General features: G+C 45.2%; 1 protein-coding gene across 1 annotated transcript in view; it reads right to left on the bottom strand.

The window, feature by feature from the left end:
• LOC135564788 (ADP-ribosylation factor-like protein 6-interacting protein 1) overlaps positions 1-16,415 on the bottom strand; it is a 26,804-nt gene extending 10,389 nt beyond the window's left edge. The window contains exons 1-2 of the mRNA XM_065010845.1: positions 16,286-16,415; positions 9,346-9,479 (exon numbers count right to left, since the gene is read on the bottom strand). Of these exons, the coding sequence (XP_064866917.1) occupies positions 9,346-9,479; positions 16,286-16,321 (170 nt within the window). The 5' untranslated portion in view covers positions 16,322-16,415. The remainder of the gene's footprint in view (positions 1-9,345; positions 9,480-16,285) is intronic.

The raw sequence follows: 16,415 nt of genomic DNA, 5'->3' as shown, positions 1-16,415 counted from the left end.
GACCCTTATTCACAAATCACAGATGCAAGTTTTTTTCTGGGCAGAAGTGAAGACAGTAGCCTAGCGTTACTGATTAGTTATACAGGGAGAAGTGAAAACAGCAGATGGGTGGTGCTGTTGTGACAACTGTGCTCCATTGCGAACTCATTAAGAATGCTTATGCTGCAGGGAACTTGATTGATGAGGAACACCGGGATCTTGCTGCCCACAGCAACTCTGTTGTCATGGAAACATTTGTCCCGATCCCAAAAAATAAATTGCAGACAACTCCATTTGAGCTGGACCAAATGGGACAGTGATCCATTTGAGCTGGACCAAATGGGACAGTGATCCATTTGAGCTGGACCAAAAATGGGACAGTGATCCATTTGAGCTGGACCAAATAGGACAGTGATCCATTTGAGCTGGACCAAATGGGACAGTGATCCATTTGAGCTGGACCAAAAATGGGACAGTGATCCATTTGAGCTGGACCAAATGGGACAGTGATCCGACAAGTAAGTAGCTAAACTTGACTTTATTGAATGATCTCTGATCATTAACCTCTATGAGTGGGACGGTTGTTTTTATACCAGCCCAAACACAGTGGATATATGTTTTCACATTAAACCACAATATTTTGTTGGCATATTTGATTAGAATAGGATATATTAGGCCTACACATTGACCTGGAAATATCAAAATATAACTGGTTTCATTTTGTCAAAAAAAAAAATCAGCTGTTCTAAGTACATGACTGCTGCTCCAGATTCTCAAATCCACTTGGTGATGTATAAATGGTGAATCCAGACCGTTCAGACTGGTCTCATACTGCAGCGGTCTGGAGTGGTTCCCCCACAATGAGACACTGGGTCCAGGTGGTCCAGTTCCCTCTCCCATCATACGTGGTAAATGTCATTCCAGACAAATATCAGTCACCTTATGGGGTCTACAATGGTTCAGGAAGCAGAAGACTCCCAGGACTTGTGAAGTGAAAGTTCCAGGTATGTCCTGCGTCCAAGCCTGTGATGTGTGTGTCAGGTACTGTGAAAGTGAAAGTTCCAGGTATGTCCTGCGCCCAAGCCTGTGATGTGTGTGTCAGGTACTGTGAAAGTGAAAGTTCCAGGTATGTCCTGCGCCCAAGCCTGTGATGTGTGTGTGTGTCAGTTACTGTGAAAGTGAAAGTTCCAGGTATGTCCTGCGTCCAAGCCTGTGATGTGTGTGTGTCAGGTTAGGTACTGTGAAAGTGAAAGTTCCAGGTATGTCCTGCGCCCAAGCCTGTGATGTGTGTGTGTGTGTGTGTCAGGTTAGGTACTGTGACTGCAAAAATAAAGAATATCCATGCAAATGGACCAATAAAGCAAGTATTGTTACTTTTATATATATATATATATATATATATATTTTTGTGTTGTTGAAAAAAACAACATTCAACCTCCACCCACCCAGAGAGAAAAGTGAAGACACTTGGTTGTATATAAAAAAATAAAACACTTAGTATACAACACAACGTTAGCAACTGTTGTATGTGCAGCCTAAAAGTCTGTGGTGCTACATTCATCCTGGAGTGGTCTTCTAACCAGGGCCACGTTCTCAGGTCTCTCCTCTGTAACAGTGTTTAAGTGGGACATTTAGGTTTGGGCAGGTGAGATGAAGGATCCCTGTAAACCACTGGTGGATCCGGTCACCAGTCCAGCACCTGGTCAACCAGGTTCTACTGGGACTGTTTTGGTTAATAGATGTATGTTGTTGTCATCCACTGTTTTGGTTAATAGATGTATGTTGTTGTCATCCACTGTTTTGGTTAATAGATGTATGTTGTTGTCATCCACTGTTTTGGTTAATAGATGTATTGTTGTCATCCACTGCTTGGACTGTTTTGGTTAATAGATGTATGTTGTTGTCATCCACTGTTTGGACTGTTTTGGTTAATAGATGTATGTTGTTGTCATCCACTGTTTTAGTTAATGGATGTATTGTTGTTGTCATCCACTGTTTTGGTTAATAGATGTATGTTGTTGTCATCCACTGTTTTGGTTAATAGATGTATGTTGTTGTCATCCACTGTTTTGGTTAATAGATGTATGTTGTTGTCATCCACTGTTTTGGTTAATAGATGTATGTTGTTGTCATCCACTGTTTTAGTTAATAGATGTATGTTGTTGTCATCCACTGTTTTGGTTAATAGATGTATGTTGTTGTCATCCACTGTTTTAGTTAACAGATGTATTGTTGTCATCCACTGTTATGGTTAATAGATGTATTGTTGTCATCCACTGTTTTAGTTAACAGATGTATTGTTGTCATCCACTGTTATGGTTAATAGATGTATGTTGTTGTCATCCACTGTTTTGGTTAATAGATGTATGTTGTTGTCATCCACTGTTTTGGTTAATAGATGTATGTTGTTGTCATCCACTGTTTTAGTTAATAGATGTATGTTGTTGTCATCCACTGTTTTGGTTAATAGATGTATGTTGTTGTCATCCACTGTTTTAGTTAACAGATGTATTGTTGTCATCCACTGTTATGGTTAATAGATGTATTGTTGTCATCCACTGTTTTAGTTAACAGATGTATTGTTGTCATCCACTGTTATGGTTAATAGATGTATTGTTGTCATCCACTGTTTTGGTTAATAGATGTATGTTGTTGTCATCCACTGTTTGGACTGTTTTGGTTAATAGATGTATGTTGTTGTCATCCACTGTTTTAGTTAATGGATGAATTGTTGTTGTCATCCACTGTTTTGGTTAATAGATGTATGTTGTTGTCATCCACTGTTTTAGTTAATAGATGTATTGATAAAGTAATCCCTCTCACCCCCCCTCCCCCTGAAAAGATTTAGATGCACTACTGTTCCACTGGATGTCTTAAGGTGAATGCACCAATTTGTAAGTCGCTCTGGATAAGAGCGTCTGCTAAATGACTTAAATGTAAATGTAATGTATTGTGTTGTCATCCACTGTTTTGGTTAATAGATGTATGTTGTTGTCATCCACTGTTTTGGTTAATAGATGTATGTTGTTGTCATCCACTGTTTTGGTTAATAGATGTATGTTGTTGTCATCCACTGTTATGGTTAATAGATGTATTGTTGTCATCCACTGCTTGGACTGTTTTAGTTAATAAATGTATGTTGTTGTCATCCACTGCTTGGACTGTTAGTTAGATGTTAGTAGGCAGGCTATCATCATGACACCCATCACTTTGAACGGCGAGCGGGAGGCAGTATACATATATAAATAATGAAGTCCTACCTTGCTTCTTAAGGAGCCGAGCCAAAATCCATCCATAGAACCGTGGAGGCAATTATTTTATATAAAAAGACTTAAGTCATTCATTACCCAGTACTTGTCTCCTAGTCATATTAGCAACACATCCTAGTTGTTGAAAATAGATTCCCCCTCTAGGTTTCTAATGGAAATGTTCATCTCCGTCACACATAGAACCGCTCGTATTGGGTGAGCTGAACGGTGTTGTCCTGAGATTTACATGTTGGTGAATGTTTGAAAATGACGTTCTATTATGGGTTTCATTACAGCCGTTGCGTGTTCAATACCAGGCTATAGCCTTTTGACTGGAAGGTGATTGGCTTGGTATTGCTGCATGTTTCCATTAAGCGGTTAATGAAAGATGTCCATTCCTTGCATGCACACATAGTATTTTTGTGGTTCCTGGAGCCAGGTATTATGGGCAATAATGTTAAGGCAATGGGGCTAAAAGTAATTATATTGTTAGGATAATCATGGCCATAATGGACAGGTGAGGTGGGGGTTATGAATACACAACAGACCAGACTACTTGCAACCTAATTAGGCCTACAGCAGGGGGTTCCTGGGACCATGCATTCCACACTAATAGACCTACACCAGGGGGTTCCTGGGACCATGCATTCCAACCTAATAGGCCTACACTAGGGGGTTCCTGGGACCATGCATTCCACACTAATAGACCTACACCAGGGGGTTCCTGGGACCATGCATTCCAACCTAATAGGCCTACACCAGGGGGTTCCTGGGACCATGCATTCCACACTAATAGACCTACACCAGGGGGTTCCTGGGACCATGCATTCCACACTAATAGGCCTACACCAGGGGGTCCCTGGGACCATGCATTCCAACCTAATAGGCCTACACCAGGGGGTTCCTGGGACCATGCATTCCACACTAATAGACCTACACCAGGGGGTTCCTGGGACCATGCATTCCACACTAATAGGCCTACACCAGGGGGTCCCTGGGACCATGCATTCCACGCTAATAGGCCTACACCAGGGGGTTCCTGGGACCATGCATTCCACGCTAATAGGCCTACACCAGGGGGTTCCTGGGAACATGCATTCCACGCTAATAGGCTTACACCAGGGGGTTCCTGGGACCATGCATTCCATACTAATAGGCCTACACCAGGGGGTTCCTGGGAACATGCATTCCACACTAATAGGCCTACACCAGGGGGTTCCTGGGACCATGCATTCCACACTAATAGGCCTACACCAGGGGGTTCCTGGGAACATGCATTCCACACTAATAGGCCTACACCAGGGGGTTCCTGGGAACATGCATTCCACACTAATAGGCCTACACCAGGGGGTTCCTGGGACCATGCATTCCACACTAATAGGCCTACACCAGGGGGTTCCTGGGACCATGCATTCCAACCTAATACGTCTACACCAGGGGGTGCCTGGGACCATGCATTCCACGCTAATAGGCTTACACCAGGGGGTGCCTGGGACCATGCATTCCACGCTAATAGGCCTACACCAGGGGGTTCCTGGGACCATGCATTCCACGCTAATAGGCCTAAACCAGGGGGTTCCTGGGAACATGCATTCCACGCTAATAGGCTTACACCAGGGGGTTCCTGGGAACATGCATTCCACACTAATAGGCCTACACCAGGGGGTTCCTGGGACCATGCATTCCACACTAATAGGCCTACACCAGGGAGTTCCTGGGACCATGCATTCCACGCAAGGCTATAAAGTTGTTAAAAGCATGAAATGTTGCCATGCAAATAAACCATGGCTAGCCAACACAGACATTATAGATTGGTAAGTAGACAAGATCCTAAATAATTGAAATGCAAAACCTTTTATTTTAATTCTGTGTATTCTGCAATGTAAGATGACACAATTACTATCTGTTATCTCCTTCAACCCCGTGTCATAAAGACAGGACACATCTGCTAACTGGCTGTCTACATGATATGGTGCAACGGTTACAACACAATAAGATCCACTCAAACTGCAATGAAGAAACGACATACTTCAGCAGCACCCTCCATTTTGGAGCAACGTCATATCCAGCCCACGAGAATACAGAAGCAAGAGCTGTCAGAGTTCTACGTGTTCCCCCCACACGAGAATACAGAAGCAAGAGCTGTCAGAGTTCTACGTGTTCCCCCCACACGAGAATACAGAAGCAAGAGCTGTCAGAGTTCTACGTGTTCCCCCCACACGAGAATACAGAAGCAAAAGCTGTCAGAGTTCTACGTGTTCCCCCCACACGAGAATACAGAAGCAAGAGCTGTCAGAGTTCTACGTGTTCCCCCCACACGAGAATACAGAAGCAAGAGCTGTCAGAGTTCTACGTGTTCCCCCCACACGAGAATACAGAAGCAAAAGCTGTCAGAGTTCTACGTGTTCCCCCCACACGAGAATACAGAAGCAAGAGCTGTCAAGAGTTCTACGTGTTCCCCCCACACGAGAATACAGAAGCAAGAGCTGTCAGAGTTCTACGTGTTCCCCCACACGAGAATACAGAAGCAAGAGCTGTCAGAGTTCTACGTGTTCCCCCACACGAGAATACAGAAGCAAGAGCTGTCAGAGTTCTACGTGTTCCCCCACACGAGAATACAGAAGCAAGAGCTGTCAGAGTTCTACGTGTTCCCCCCACACGAGAATACAGAAGCAAGAGCTGTCAGAGTTCTACGTGTTCCCCCCACACGAGAATACAGAAGCAAGAGCTGTCAGAGTTCTACGTGTTCCCCCACACGAGAATACAGAAGCAAGAGCTGTCAGAGTTCTACGTGTTCCCCCCACACGAGAATACAGAAGCAAGAGCTGTCAGAGTTCTACGTGTTCCCCCCACACGAGAATACAGAAGCAAGAGCTGTCAGAGTTCTACGTGTTCCCCCCAGCATTTCTGAATTGTAGTCATCGTCGTTGATGAAGTGCTTAGGCTACTACACACGTCTGTATCGGTCTCTTTCAAAAGGAAAACAGTGACATTTTGTTCCTTCTTAAAGCCACGGACTGAAAACACACATGCACAGTTGTTACCCATCTCCAATGTTATTGCAGTCGGTCACATAAAATAATACTGATCACTTCAGATGGAAAATAACACATTTCCTGTCTCAAAACCTATAATACTTTTGATTATATATATTTTTTTATTTTTAAAGAGCTCATTTGGCCATATGCTTTCAATAAAGCAAAAGAATTTGTCCACAATTCCCAGGTTTCTCAATCGCTCTGACCAACGGAGTAGAGCTAGTGCACAACAAAACACCACGAGTCACGTGACCCTTTTATCTTGACCTCTTTCCAGTTCTAGACGCCAGGGGGAGAAGGCAAAGTCCACCTAACTAGTCAATGTATGGAATCACTTGGGAAATTTAGAATTTTAGGTTAACTTACCCTTTTAAAACTGATAAATATCTCAAGACAAAATGTGTATGTAGAAAAGCATGAAACTGCAAATGTCTCTGCCCCATAGCAAAATGTGTTGATGCAGGAAGTTATCAGAATGTGTTACTGTAGGAAGTTAGCTGGCTTCCTGAATCAACACATGTTGCTATGGGGCAGAGAAATTCACACTTAGGGAGCCTTTCACTTATACTGTGTCTTCAAAATACCCCCATCAAGAGAGGCATAATGTGTCAAACTGTGGAACTGCAGGAAATGCATTTTAACATGCGAAGAAAATTCTAGAGGACCTGGAGCTGGTTGCTTGTCAAGAAATATAACCATCCCTTATTGATTAAATAGAGCTAAATATTACAGGTTTTATTTAACTAGGCAAGTCGGTTTTAAGAACAAATTATTTTCAATGACGGCCTAGGAACAGTGGGTTAACTGCCTTGTTCAGGGGCAGAACGGCAGATTTCTTTCCCCTTGTCAGCTCGGGGGATTCAATCCAGCAACCTTTCAGTTCCTGGCCCAACGCTCTAACCACTAGGCAACTGTATGGTGGCAAGAGCACACAACTGCTTCCACAGCTCAGTGCCGTGTGGAAAGAAACGTGTTCCAATGAGCCCAGTCACTGGACAACATGTCGAAATGCAATCTGGGAAAAGACAACAGTTTTGATGGTAATAACTGAAAAGAGGATCCAAGCTATCCACTGCTGTATGATCTATTCCTCAACTGCAATTGGCAGTGTTGCACAATAGGAGTGTCCGGCATGACAAAGGAACCGCATCGGCCATTCAAATGAATAAAGGGTAGGCCTCCATCCTCTTTAACAATGTACACAGTTAAACTATTTATAAAACACCGCATCAGCCACTCAAATGCATAAAGGGTAGGCCTACATCCTCTTTAACAATGTACACAGTTAAACTATTTATAAAACACCGCATCAGCCACTCAAATGAATAAAGGGTAGGCCTCCATCCTCTTTAACAATGTACACAGTTAAACTATTTATAAAACACCGCATCAGCCACTCAAATGCATAAAGGGTAGGCCTCCATCCTCTTTAACAATGTACACAGTTAAACTATTTATAAAACACAGCATCGGCCATTCAAATGCATAAAGGGTAGGCCTCCATCCTCTTTAACAATGTACACAGTTAAACTATTTATAAAACTTCAAAAAAACAAGCTGCCTCATGCTACAGAAACAGGGGATTGGGCTCCTGTCTTGTGCTGTTCTGGCTCGTACCAGGCTACTTAACTAAACTCGGTCTCTGTGTGGGCGTGCCTGTCCATCGTGTGTCTGTCTTCTCTCTGTGTGGTGTTCTGTGATAACGCTGACTGTAACCCCCTGCTGGAGCCACCATGCTGACTGTAACCCCTGCTGGAGCCACCATGCTGACTGTAACCCCTGCTGGAGCCACCATGCTGACTGTAACCCCCTGCTGGAGCCACCATGCTGACTGTAACCCCTGCTGGAGCCACCATGCTGACTGTAATCCCCTGCTGGAGCCACCATGCTGACTGTAACCCCTGCTGGAGCCACCATGCTGACTGTAACCCCCTGCTGGAGCCACCATGCTGACTGTAACCCCCTGCTGGAGCCACCATGCTGATTGTGATTACCCATGATTAAAATTCTGCCTAAATAACTTTCTCCTGTGATCTCGCCCACGAGCCTGTAGTCGCCACTTGGTACTGGCCCGGTGTGCTACTGGCAAATTTACCTGAATGTCAAGCCCTGGTGTGTGTGTGTGAGCGAGGCCAGGTGTGTGCTAGAGACAGGACAGCTGTATGTATCGTGCATGTGTGAGAGCGTGACAGGACAGCTGTGTGTGAGAGCGTGACAGGACAGCTGTGTGTGAGAGCGTGACAGGACAGCTGTGTGTGAGAGCGTGACAGGACAGCTGTGTGTGAGAGCGTGTGTGAGTGTGTGACAGGACAGCTGTGTGTGAGAGCGTGTGAGAGCGTGACAGGACAGCTGTGTGTGAGAGCGTGACAGGACAGCTGTATGTGAGAGCGTGTGTGAGTGTGTGACAGGACAGCTGTGTGTGAGAGCGTGTGAGAGTGTGTGACAGGACAGCTGTGTGTGAGAGCGTGACAGGACAGCTGTGTGTGAGAGCGTGTGTGAGTGTGTGACAGGACAGCTGTGTGTGAGAGCGTGTGAGAGCGTGACAGGACAGCTGTGTGTGAGAGCGTGACAGGACAGCTGTATGTGAGAGCGTGTGTGAGTGTGTGACAGGACAGCTGTGTGTAATGTGTGTGTGAGAGCGTGACAGGACAGCGGTATGCATCGTGTGTGTGAGTACTACTCACATGAAGAACAGTGTGGTGGCTGCCATCAGGGCTGTGTGTGTGTGTGTGTGTGTGTGTGAGTACTACTCACATGAAGACCAGTGTGGTGGCTGCCATCAGGGCTGTGTGTGTGAGTACTACTCACATAAAGACCAGTGTGGTGGCTGCCATCAGGGCTGTGTGTGTGTGAGTACTACTCACATAAAGACCAGTGTGGTGGCTGCCATCAGGGCTGTGTGTGTGAGTACTACTCACATAAAGACCAGTGTGGTGGCTGCCATCAGGGCTGTGTGTGTGAGTACTACTCACATAAAGACCAGTGTGGTGGCTGCCATCAGGGCTGTGTGTGTGAGTACTACTCACATAAAGACCAGTGTGGTGGCTGCCATCAGGGCTGTGTGTGTGAGTACTACTCACATAAAGACCAGTGTGGTGGCTGCCATCAGGGCTCCAGGGAACCATGGTTTCTTCCAACGCAGGACCTGGTCCCCAGCCAGGATCACCTCTCCCCAGCCCTGCAGCTGCTCCTCCAGCTGGGCCGTCTCCTGGGCCTGGAACACAGACACCGACCGAGACACACGCCAGAGACAGAGGTTAGGAGGTAGCTTGATCTACCAGTACACCTCCTGGACAGGACGCTAGTCTATTGCAGAGCCAGGTGTTAACACTAGTCTATTGTAGAGTCAGGTGTTAACACTAGTCTATTGTAGAGCCAGGTGTTAACACTAGTCTATTGCAGAGCCAGGTGTTAACACTAGTCTATTGCAGAGCCAGGTGTTAACACTAGTCTATTGTAGAGCCAGGTGTTAACACTAGTCTATTGTAGAGCCAGGTGTTAACACTAGTCTATTGCAGAGCCAGGTGTTAACACTAGTCTATTGTAGAGCCAGGTGTTAACACTAGTCTATTGTAGAGCCAGGTGTTAACACTAGTCTATTGCAGAGCCAGGTGTTAACACTAATCTATTGCAGAGCCAGGTGTTAACACTAGTCTATTGCAGAGCCAGGTGTTAACACTAGTCTATTGCAGAGCCAGGTGTTAACACTAGTCTATTGCAGAGCCAGGTGTTAACAGATTTACACATGGAATAAACAAACGTACAGTCAATAACACAACAGAAAATCTACATACAGTGTGTGCAAATGGAGTAAGGAGGTAAGGCAATAACTAGGCCACGGCAGTAGTCCCCCCAAGGTGTGTGAAAACGCAGCCTGATAACAGGTCAGGTTGACAAGGACTCAAGATGCACTGGTGCACTCAGAAGAAAAGCCATCTAACTCTCAGTCCAAACAACGCTGAACTCCAATTCACATATAGTTAACAGTTTAGCCTGTTCATCTAAGGAGCTAGGCTGAGTCCCAAATGGCACCCTATAGGACTCTGGTCAATGAAGTGCACTATATAGGGACTAGGGTGCCATTTAGACGCAAACAGACTGCACCACAGAAATACCACTGTTTAATGGCTTGCTAATACCTTAAGCCCTGCTGACTTCCAAACATCCCTCTACTACTATCAGTTGGCGGCTGAGCAGAGCCACAGGGCCGAAGGGTTGAGGAAAACAGAGGTGTCATTGTGAATGGTCGGGGAAGTGAAATAATCCCACGTTGTGCTGACACCACAAAGACCCGTCTTCATACAGACATCTCTATTCCAAGGGCACTAAACACCATGTCGTCTCATGACCCACAGCCAGCCAGGAAAAGGCATAGCTATTAACATTACAGACTTGTTTTGCCACACAGATCATCATCGTGATCCATCCTAGTTGTCAGTTGATCCTCTGTGGTAGGTTTGTTCGGTGGATGAATGTAATCAACGATAGACAAGGCCTGACTGCCGCATCTGAGAGCTGTCGTTAAGCTGACAAAGCACGATTTAACTGAAGACAGTTTCAACCAGATTCTAGTGTTCCATCACTGTTCTAGAACAGCAGTTCCCAAACCTTCTCCCACTCAGGCTCCCCTTGCAAGCATTGGGGAGCACCCCCTGCACATCCATTTCTATGGCCACAAACTGTTTACACCCCTCTTGTTGCTAGACAACTAATTTTTGCCGTTTTAAAAAGCATATTTCCTGCAGTTCTACAAAAAAAATCTTGGTGTACTGAGAAAATTCAGTTTTGAAGCCAATTTTCATTCACTTCCATACATTTTGCCATGGCTAATGACTATTAATGTGATATTTGAGTGAATAACATTAACACAAAATCTATAAGCAAAAAAAAGGACATTAGTTATAAGCGGCAGGTGGCCTAGTCGTTAGAGTGTTGGGTCAGTAACTGAAAGGTTGCTGGATCGAATCCCCGAGCTGACAAGGTACAAATCTGTCATTCTGCCCCTGAACAAGGCAGTTAACCCACTGTTCCCAGTAGGCTGTCATTGTAAACAAGAATTTGTTCTTTAACTGACATACCTAGTTAAATAAAGGTTATAAAATAAATATCTCTAAGAAATGCAATGACTGACAATAGAAAAACTGATGCACTACCTACCCAATTTCAAAACAGTCCAGATGAACCTGGACCGAGTTTTAGTTTGGGAACAACTGCTCGAGAATGTAGTGAAATACAGATAAATTCAAGCGGGTGCTACGACTGTGATCACGCTCTCCGTAGCCGATGTGAGCAAGACCTTTAAAACAGGTCAACATTCACAAGGCCAGACGGATTACCAGGACGTGTGTACTCAGAGGATGCAAGGACCAACTGACAAGTGTCTCCACTGACATTTTCAACCTCTCCCTGCCCGAGTCTGTAATAGCTACACGTTTCAAGCAGACCACCATAGTACCTGTGCCCAAGAAAGCGAAGGTTACCTGCCTAAATGATTACCACCCCGTAGCGCTCATGTAGGTAGCCATGAAGTGCTTTGAAAGGCTGGTCAAGGCTCACAACACCATCATCCCAGAAACCCTAGACCCACAATTCACATAACACCCCAACAGATCCACAGATGATTGCACTGCACACTGCCCTAACCCATCTGGACAAGAGGAACACCTATGTGAGAATGATGCACACTGCCCTAACCCATCTGGACAAGAGGAACACCTATGTGAGAATGATGCACACTGCCCTAACCCATCTGGACAAGAGGAACACCTATGTGAGAATGATGCACACTGCCCTAACCCATCTGGACAAGAGGAACACCTATGTGAGAATGATGCACACTGCCCTAACCCATCTGGACAAGAGGAATACCTACGTGAGAATGCTGTTTATCGACTACAGCTCAGCATTTAACACCATAGTACCCTCCAAATTCGTCATCAAGCTCGAGACCCTGGGTCTCGACCCAGCCCTGTGCAACTGGGTCCTGGACTTCCTGACGGGCCGCCCCCAGGTGGTGAGGGTAGGTAACAACATCTCCACCCCGCTGATACTCAACACGAGGGCCCCACAAGGGTGCGTTCTGAGCCCTCTACTGTACTCCCTGTTCACCCACGACTGCGTGGCCATGCACGCCTCCAACTCAATCATCAAGTTTGCAGACGACACTACAGTGGTAGGCTTCATAACCAACAACGAGGCGGCCTACAGGGAGGAGGTGAGAGCCCTCGGAGTGTGGTGTCAGGAAAATAACCTCACACTCAACATCAACAAAATTAAAGGCGATGATCGTGGACTTCAGGAAACAGCAGAGGGAGCACCCCCTATCCACATCGACGGGACAGTAGTGGAGGGTAGTAAGTTGTACGTTCCTCGGCGTATACATCACGGACAAACTGAATTGGTCCACCCACAGACACAGCGTGGTGAAGAAGGCGCAGTAGCGCCTCTTCAACTTCAGGAGGATGAAGAAATTCGGCTTGTCACCAAAAACACTCAAACTTTTACAGATGCACAATCGAGAGCATCCTGTCGGGCTGTATCACCGCCTGGTACGGCAACAGCTCCGCCCACAACCATAAGGCTCTCCAGAGGGTAGTGAGGTCTGCACAACGCATCACCGGGGGCAAACTACCTGCCCTCCAGGACACCTACACCACCCGATGTCACAGGAAGGCCATAAAGATCATCAAGGACAACAACCACCCGAGCCACTGCCTGTTCACCCCGCTATCATCCAGAAGGCGAGGTCAGTACAGGTGCATCAAAGCAGGGACCGAGAGACTGAAAAACAGCTTCTATCTCAAGGCCATTAGACTGTTAAACAGCCATCACTAACATTGAGTGGCTGCTGCCAACATACTGACTCAACTCCAGCCACTTTAATAATGGAAAAACTCATGTAATAAATGTATCACTAGCCACTTTAAACAATGCCACTTAATATAATGTTTACATATCGTACATTATTCATCTCTTATGTATATACTGTACTCTATACCATCCACTGCATCTTGATGTAATGTATCACTAGCCACTTTAAACAATGCCACTTTTATATGTTTACATACCCTACATTACTCATCTCATATGTATATACTGTACTCTATACCATCTACTGCATCTTGCCTATGCCACTCTATACCATCACTCATTCATATATATATTTTTTTATGTACATATTCTTATTCATTCCTTTACACTTGTGTGTATAAGGTAATTGTTATGAAATTGTTAGGTTGGACATTACTGCATTGTCAGAACTAGAAGCACAAGCATTTCGCAACACTCGCATTAACATCTGCTAACCATGTGTATGTGACAAATAAAATTTGATTTGTTCATTGACTACAGCTCAACACCATAGTGCCCACGAAGCGCATCACTAAGCTAATGACCCTGGGAGTAAACACCTCCCTCTGCAACTGGATCCTGGACTTCCTGACAGGCCGCCCCCAGGTTGTAAGGCTAGGCAACAATACATCTGCCACGTTGATCCTCAACACGGGGGCCCCTCAGGGGTACGTGTTTAGTCCCCTCCCGGTTTCCCTGTTCACCCACGACTGCGTGGCCAAGCACGATTCCAGCACCACCATTAAGTTTGCTAACGACACAACAGTGGCAGGCCTGATCACTGACAACAATGAGAGCCTATAGGGAGGAGGTCAGAGACCTGGCAGTGTGGTGCCAGGACAACAACCTCTCCCTCAATGTGAGCATGACAAAGGAGCTGATCGTGGACTACAGGAAAAGTAGGACCGAACACACCCCCATTCACATCAACGGGGCTGTAGTGGAGCAGATTGAGAGCTTCAAGTTCCTTGGTGCCCACATCACCAACATACTATCATAGTCCAAACACACCAAGACAGTCCTGAAGAGGGCACAACAATGCCTTTTCCCCCTCAGGAGACTGAAAAGATTTGGCATGGGTCCCCAGATCCTCAAGAGTTCTACAGCTGCACCATCGAGAGCATGCTGACCGGTTGCATCACCGCCTGGTATGGCAACTGCTTGGCATCCAACCGTAAGGCGCTACAGAGGGCGCGCGCACGCCCAGTACGTCACTGGAGCCAAGCTTCCTGGCACCCAGGACCTATATACTAGGCTGTTGTAACGGATGTGAAACGGCTAGCTTAGTTAGCGTTTCAATCAGTGACGTCACTTTCTCGGAGACCTTGAAGTAGTAGTTCCCCTTGCCCTGCAAGGGCCGTGGCTTTTGTGGAGCGATGGGTAACGATGCTTCGAGGGTGACTGTTGTTGATGTGTGCAGAGGGTCCCTGGTTCGCGCCCGGGTATGGGCGAGGGGACGGTCTAAAGTTATACTGTTACACTGTGTCAGAGGAAGGCCCTCCAAAAAATTGTCAAAGACTACAGTCATCCAAGTAATAGACTGTATTGTTGGTTTAGGGCTTGTAAGTAGTTCTCTTTAGCCCATGTCATTATGAATCACAGAATGAATCATTAGACTGTTCTCTATAAGATTACAAATGTAATATGCTTGTACTTAACCGTGTTGATTAAATGAGAACTTTAGTTTGTTGTGACCTTCACCCAGCTCTAGGATGCATCTCGTCCATATTTCGGCATTTGTAGTTGGTAACATTAGGAGGCGTTTCTGCGCTTTGGATGACTGATACCCTCATCATTTTCATCTTCCAGATCAGTGGCTTTCTATTCCTCTAACTCCAATCAATCAATGTTGCAAGGGCAATTTATACAACGGGCGGATCAGATCCTGAATGCTGATTGGTTAAAACAGCATTCCAGCCTGTGTCTACCTCACAAATTACCACCTGCTAAATCTTCGACGTTAAAATGCCTATTTGTATCGGGACTATATATTGTGGAAGGATGAAATTGTATTAATAAATTAATTAAGATACCGTTAATGAAAATATGGCAATCATTATTTGAATATGTTCCTAACCCGTTGTATAAATGCCCTCGAAGGCGGTGTTGAGGAAAGTATTTGACTCTGACAGGGGGAGATTTGCGGCAGATTTGCCCTCGACTACAAGCATTTCGCTATCCTCGCAATAACATCTGCTAACCATGTGCATGTGACCAATAAAATGTGATTTTATCTCGGGCCTAACACCACCAGTGCCAATATATCCTTCAAACAGTCTTCTCGGGCATTACCATTTAATTAAAAAATGTTAGCCTCAGAACTGCACAATGAAAACCGGAAGACTTGTCTGGGAAGGGTATATACTGAAATTCATTAATATATAGGCTCAATTTGGTTTTGTATTCCCCGGATTTCGTTTAGAACAGGTCAGTGTTATCACACCATCTAGGTTACCAGTCGACGTTCAAATGTATCGCCGTTCTGCCCTCGGTCCGAGCAGCGACCACGGTCTGACCATGGTCTTAATTACACTATTCACTCTATCCATGCTTAATTATTGAGTAAATCGTCTAACTTTTACACCAAATATATTAGTCATCTTTCGGCGACTAATCAAATAGTTAAGGTAACGCACATTTGGTAATTTCAAAGGGGATGTTAAATAAATGTCACAAGATCCAAATTAGCCAGACGTGGGCTCTCTCGGCTTGTCAGCTGAACGTGTCACATTTAAAATAACCTTACCGACAGCCGCTGTGTTGGCTAGCCAGCCAAATAAACACAGCTAGCTACAAAAACACCTTTCACCAATTAGCCGTATCATGCGAGAACAGCTAGTTAGCCGAGCAATAATGTTAACTATAAGGACGATATTAGACTGCATAACGTTAATTGTTAACGGCCTATGTAAAATGATACATAGGCCGTCTAACAAACCATGTATTGTATGGCTTTGTTAATTTGCTCAGATGGTCAGATTAATGATTTAATTTGTTGGGCACGGTTCTCATTTTCACTAATCCTCCTTCGCTAGCATAGCTGGTTAATTGTTCGCATTTCGAAGGCCGTTGACAAGCGAAAGACAGCAGTCAAGCAACACTACGACGTTAACGTTACCTAAATTCAGGAACAAAAGCTTGTCACGTCGAAAGTGTGATAACGTTACTTACGAGTACGTTGGCGCTTTTGTTGTCTCCCTCTGCCATAGCTAGCGGTTGTTTAAGTTTTCGGTGATGTTTTAAAGGCAAATTTAAAACGACCCAGGGGCGCAGCAGACGCTTCCTCTCTTCTTTGTAGATT

The sequence above is a fragment of the Oncorhynchus nerka genome, linkage group LG26 (assembly GCF_034236695.1).
Source record: "Oncorhynchus nerka isolate Pitt River linkage group LG26, Oner_Uvic_2.0, whole genome shotgun sequence".
In the NCBI taxonomy this organism is placed as follows: domain Eukaryota; kingdom Metazoa; phylum Chordata; class Actinopteri; order Salmoniformes; family Salmonidae; genus Oncorhynchus; species Oncorhynchus nerka.
Note: the sequence above shows the minus strand (reverse complement) of the source record. Positions and strands in the feature narration are given on the sequence as shown.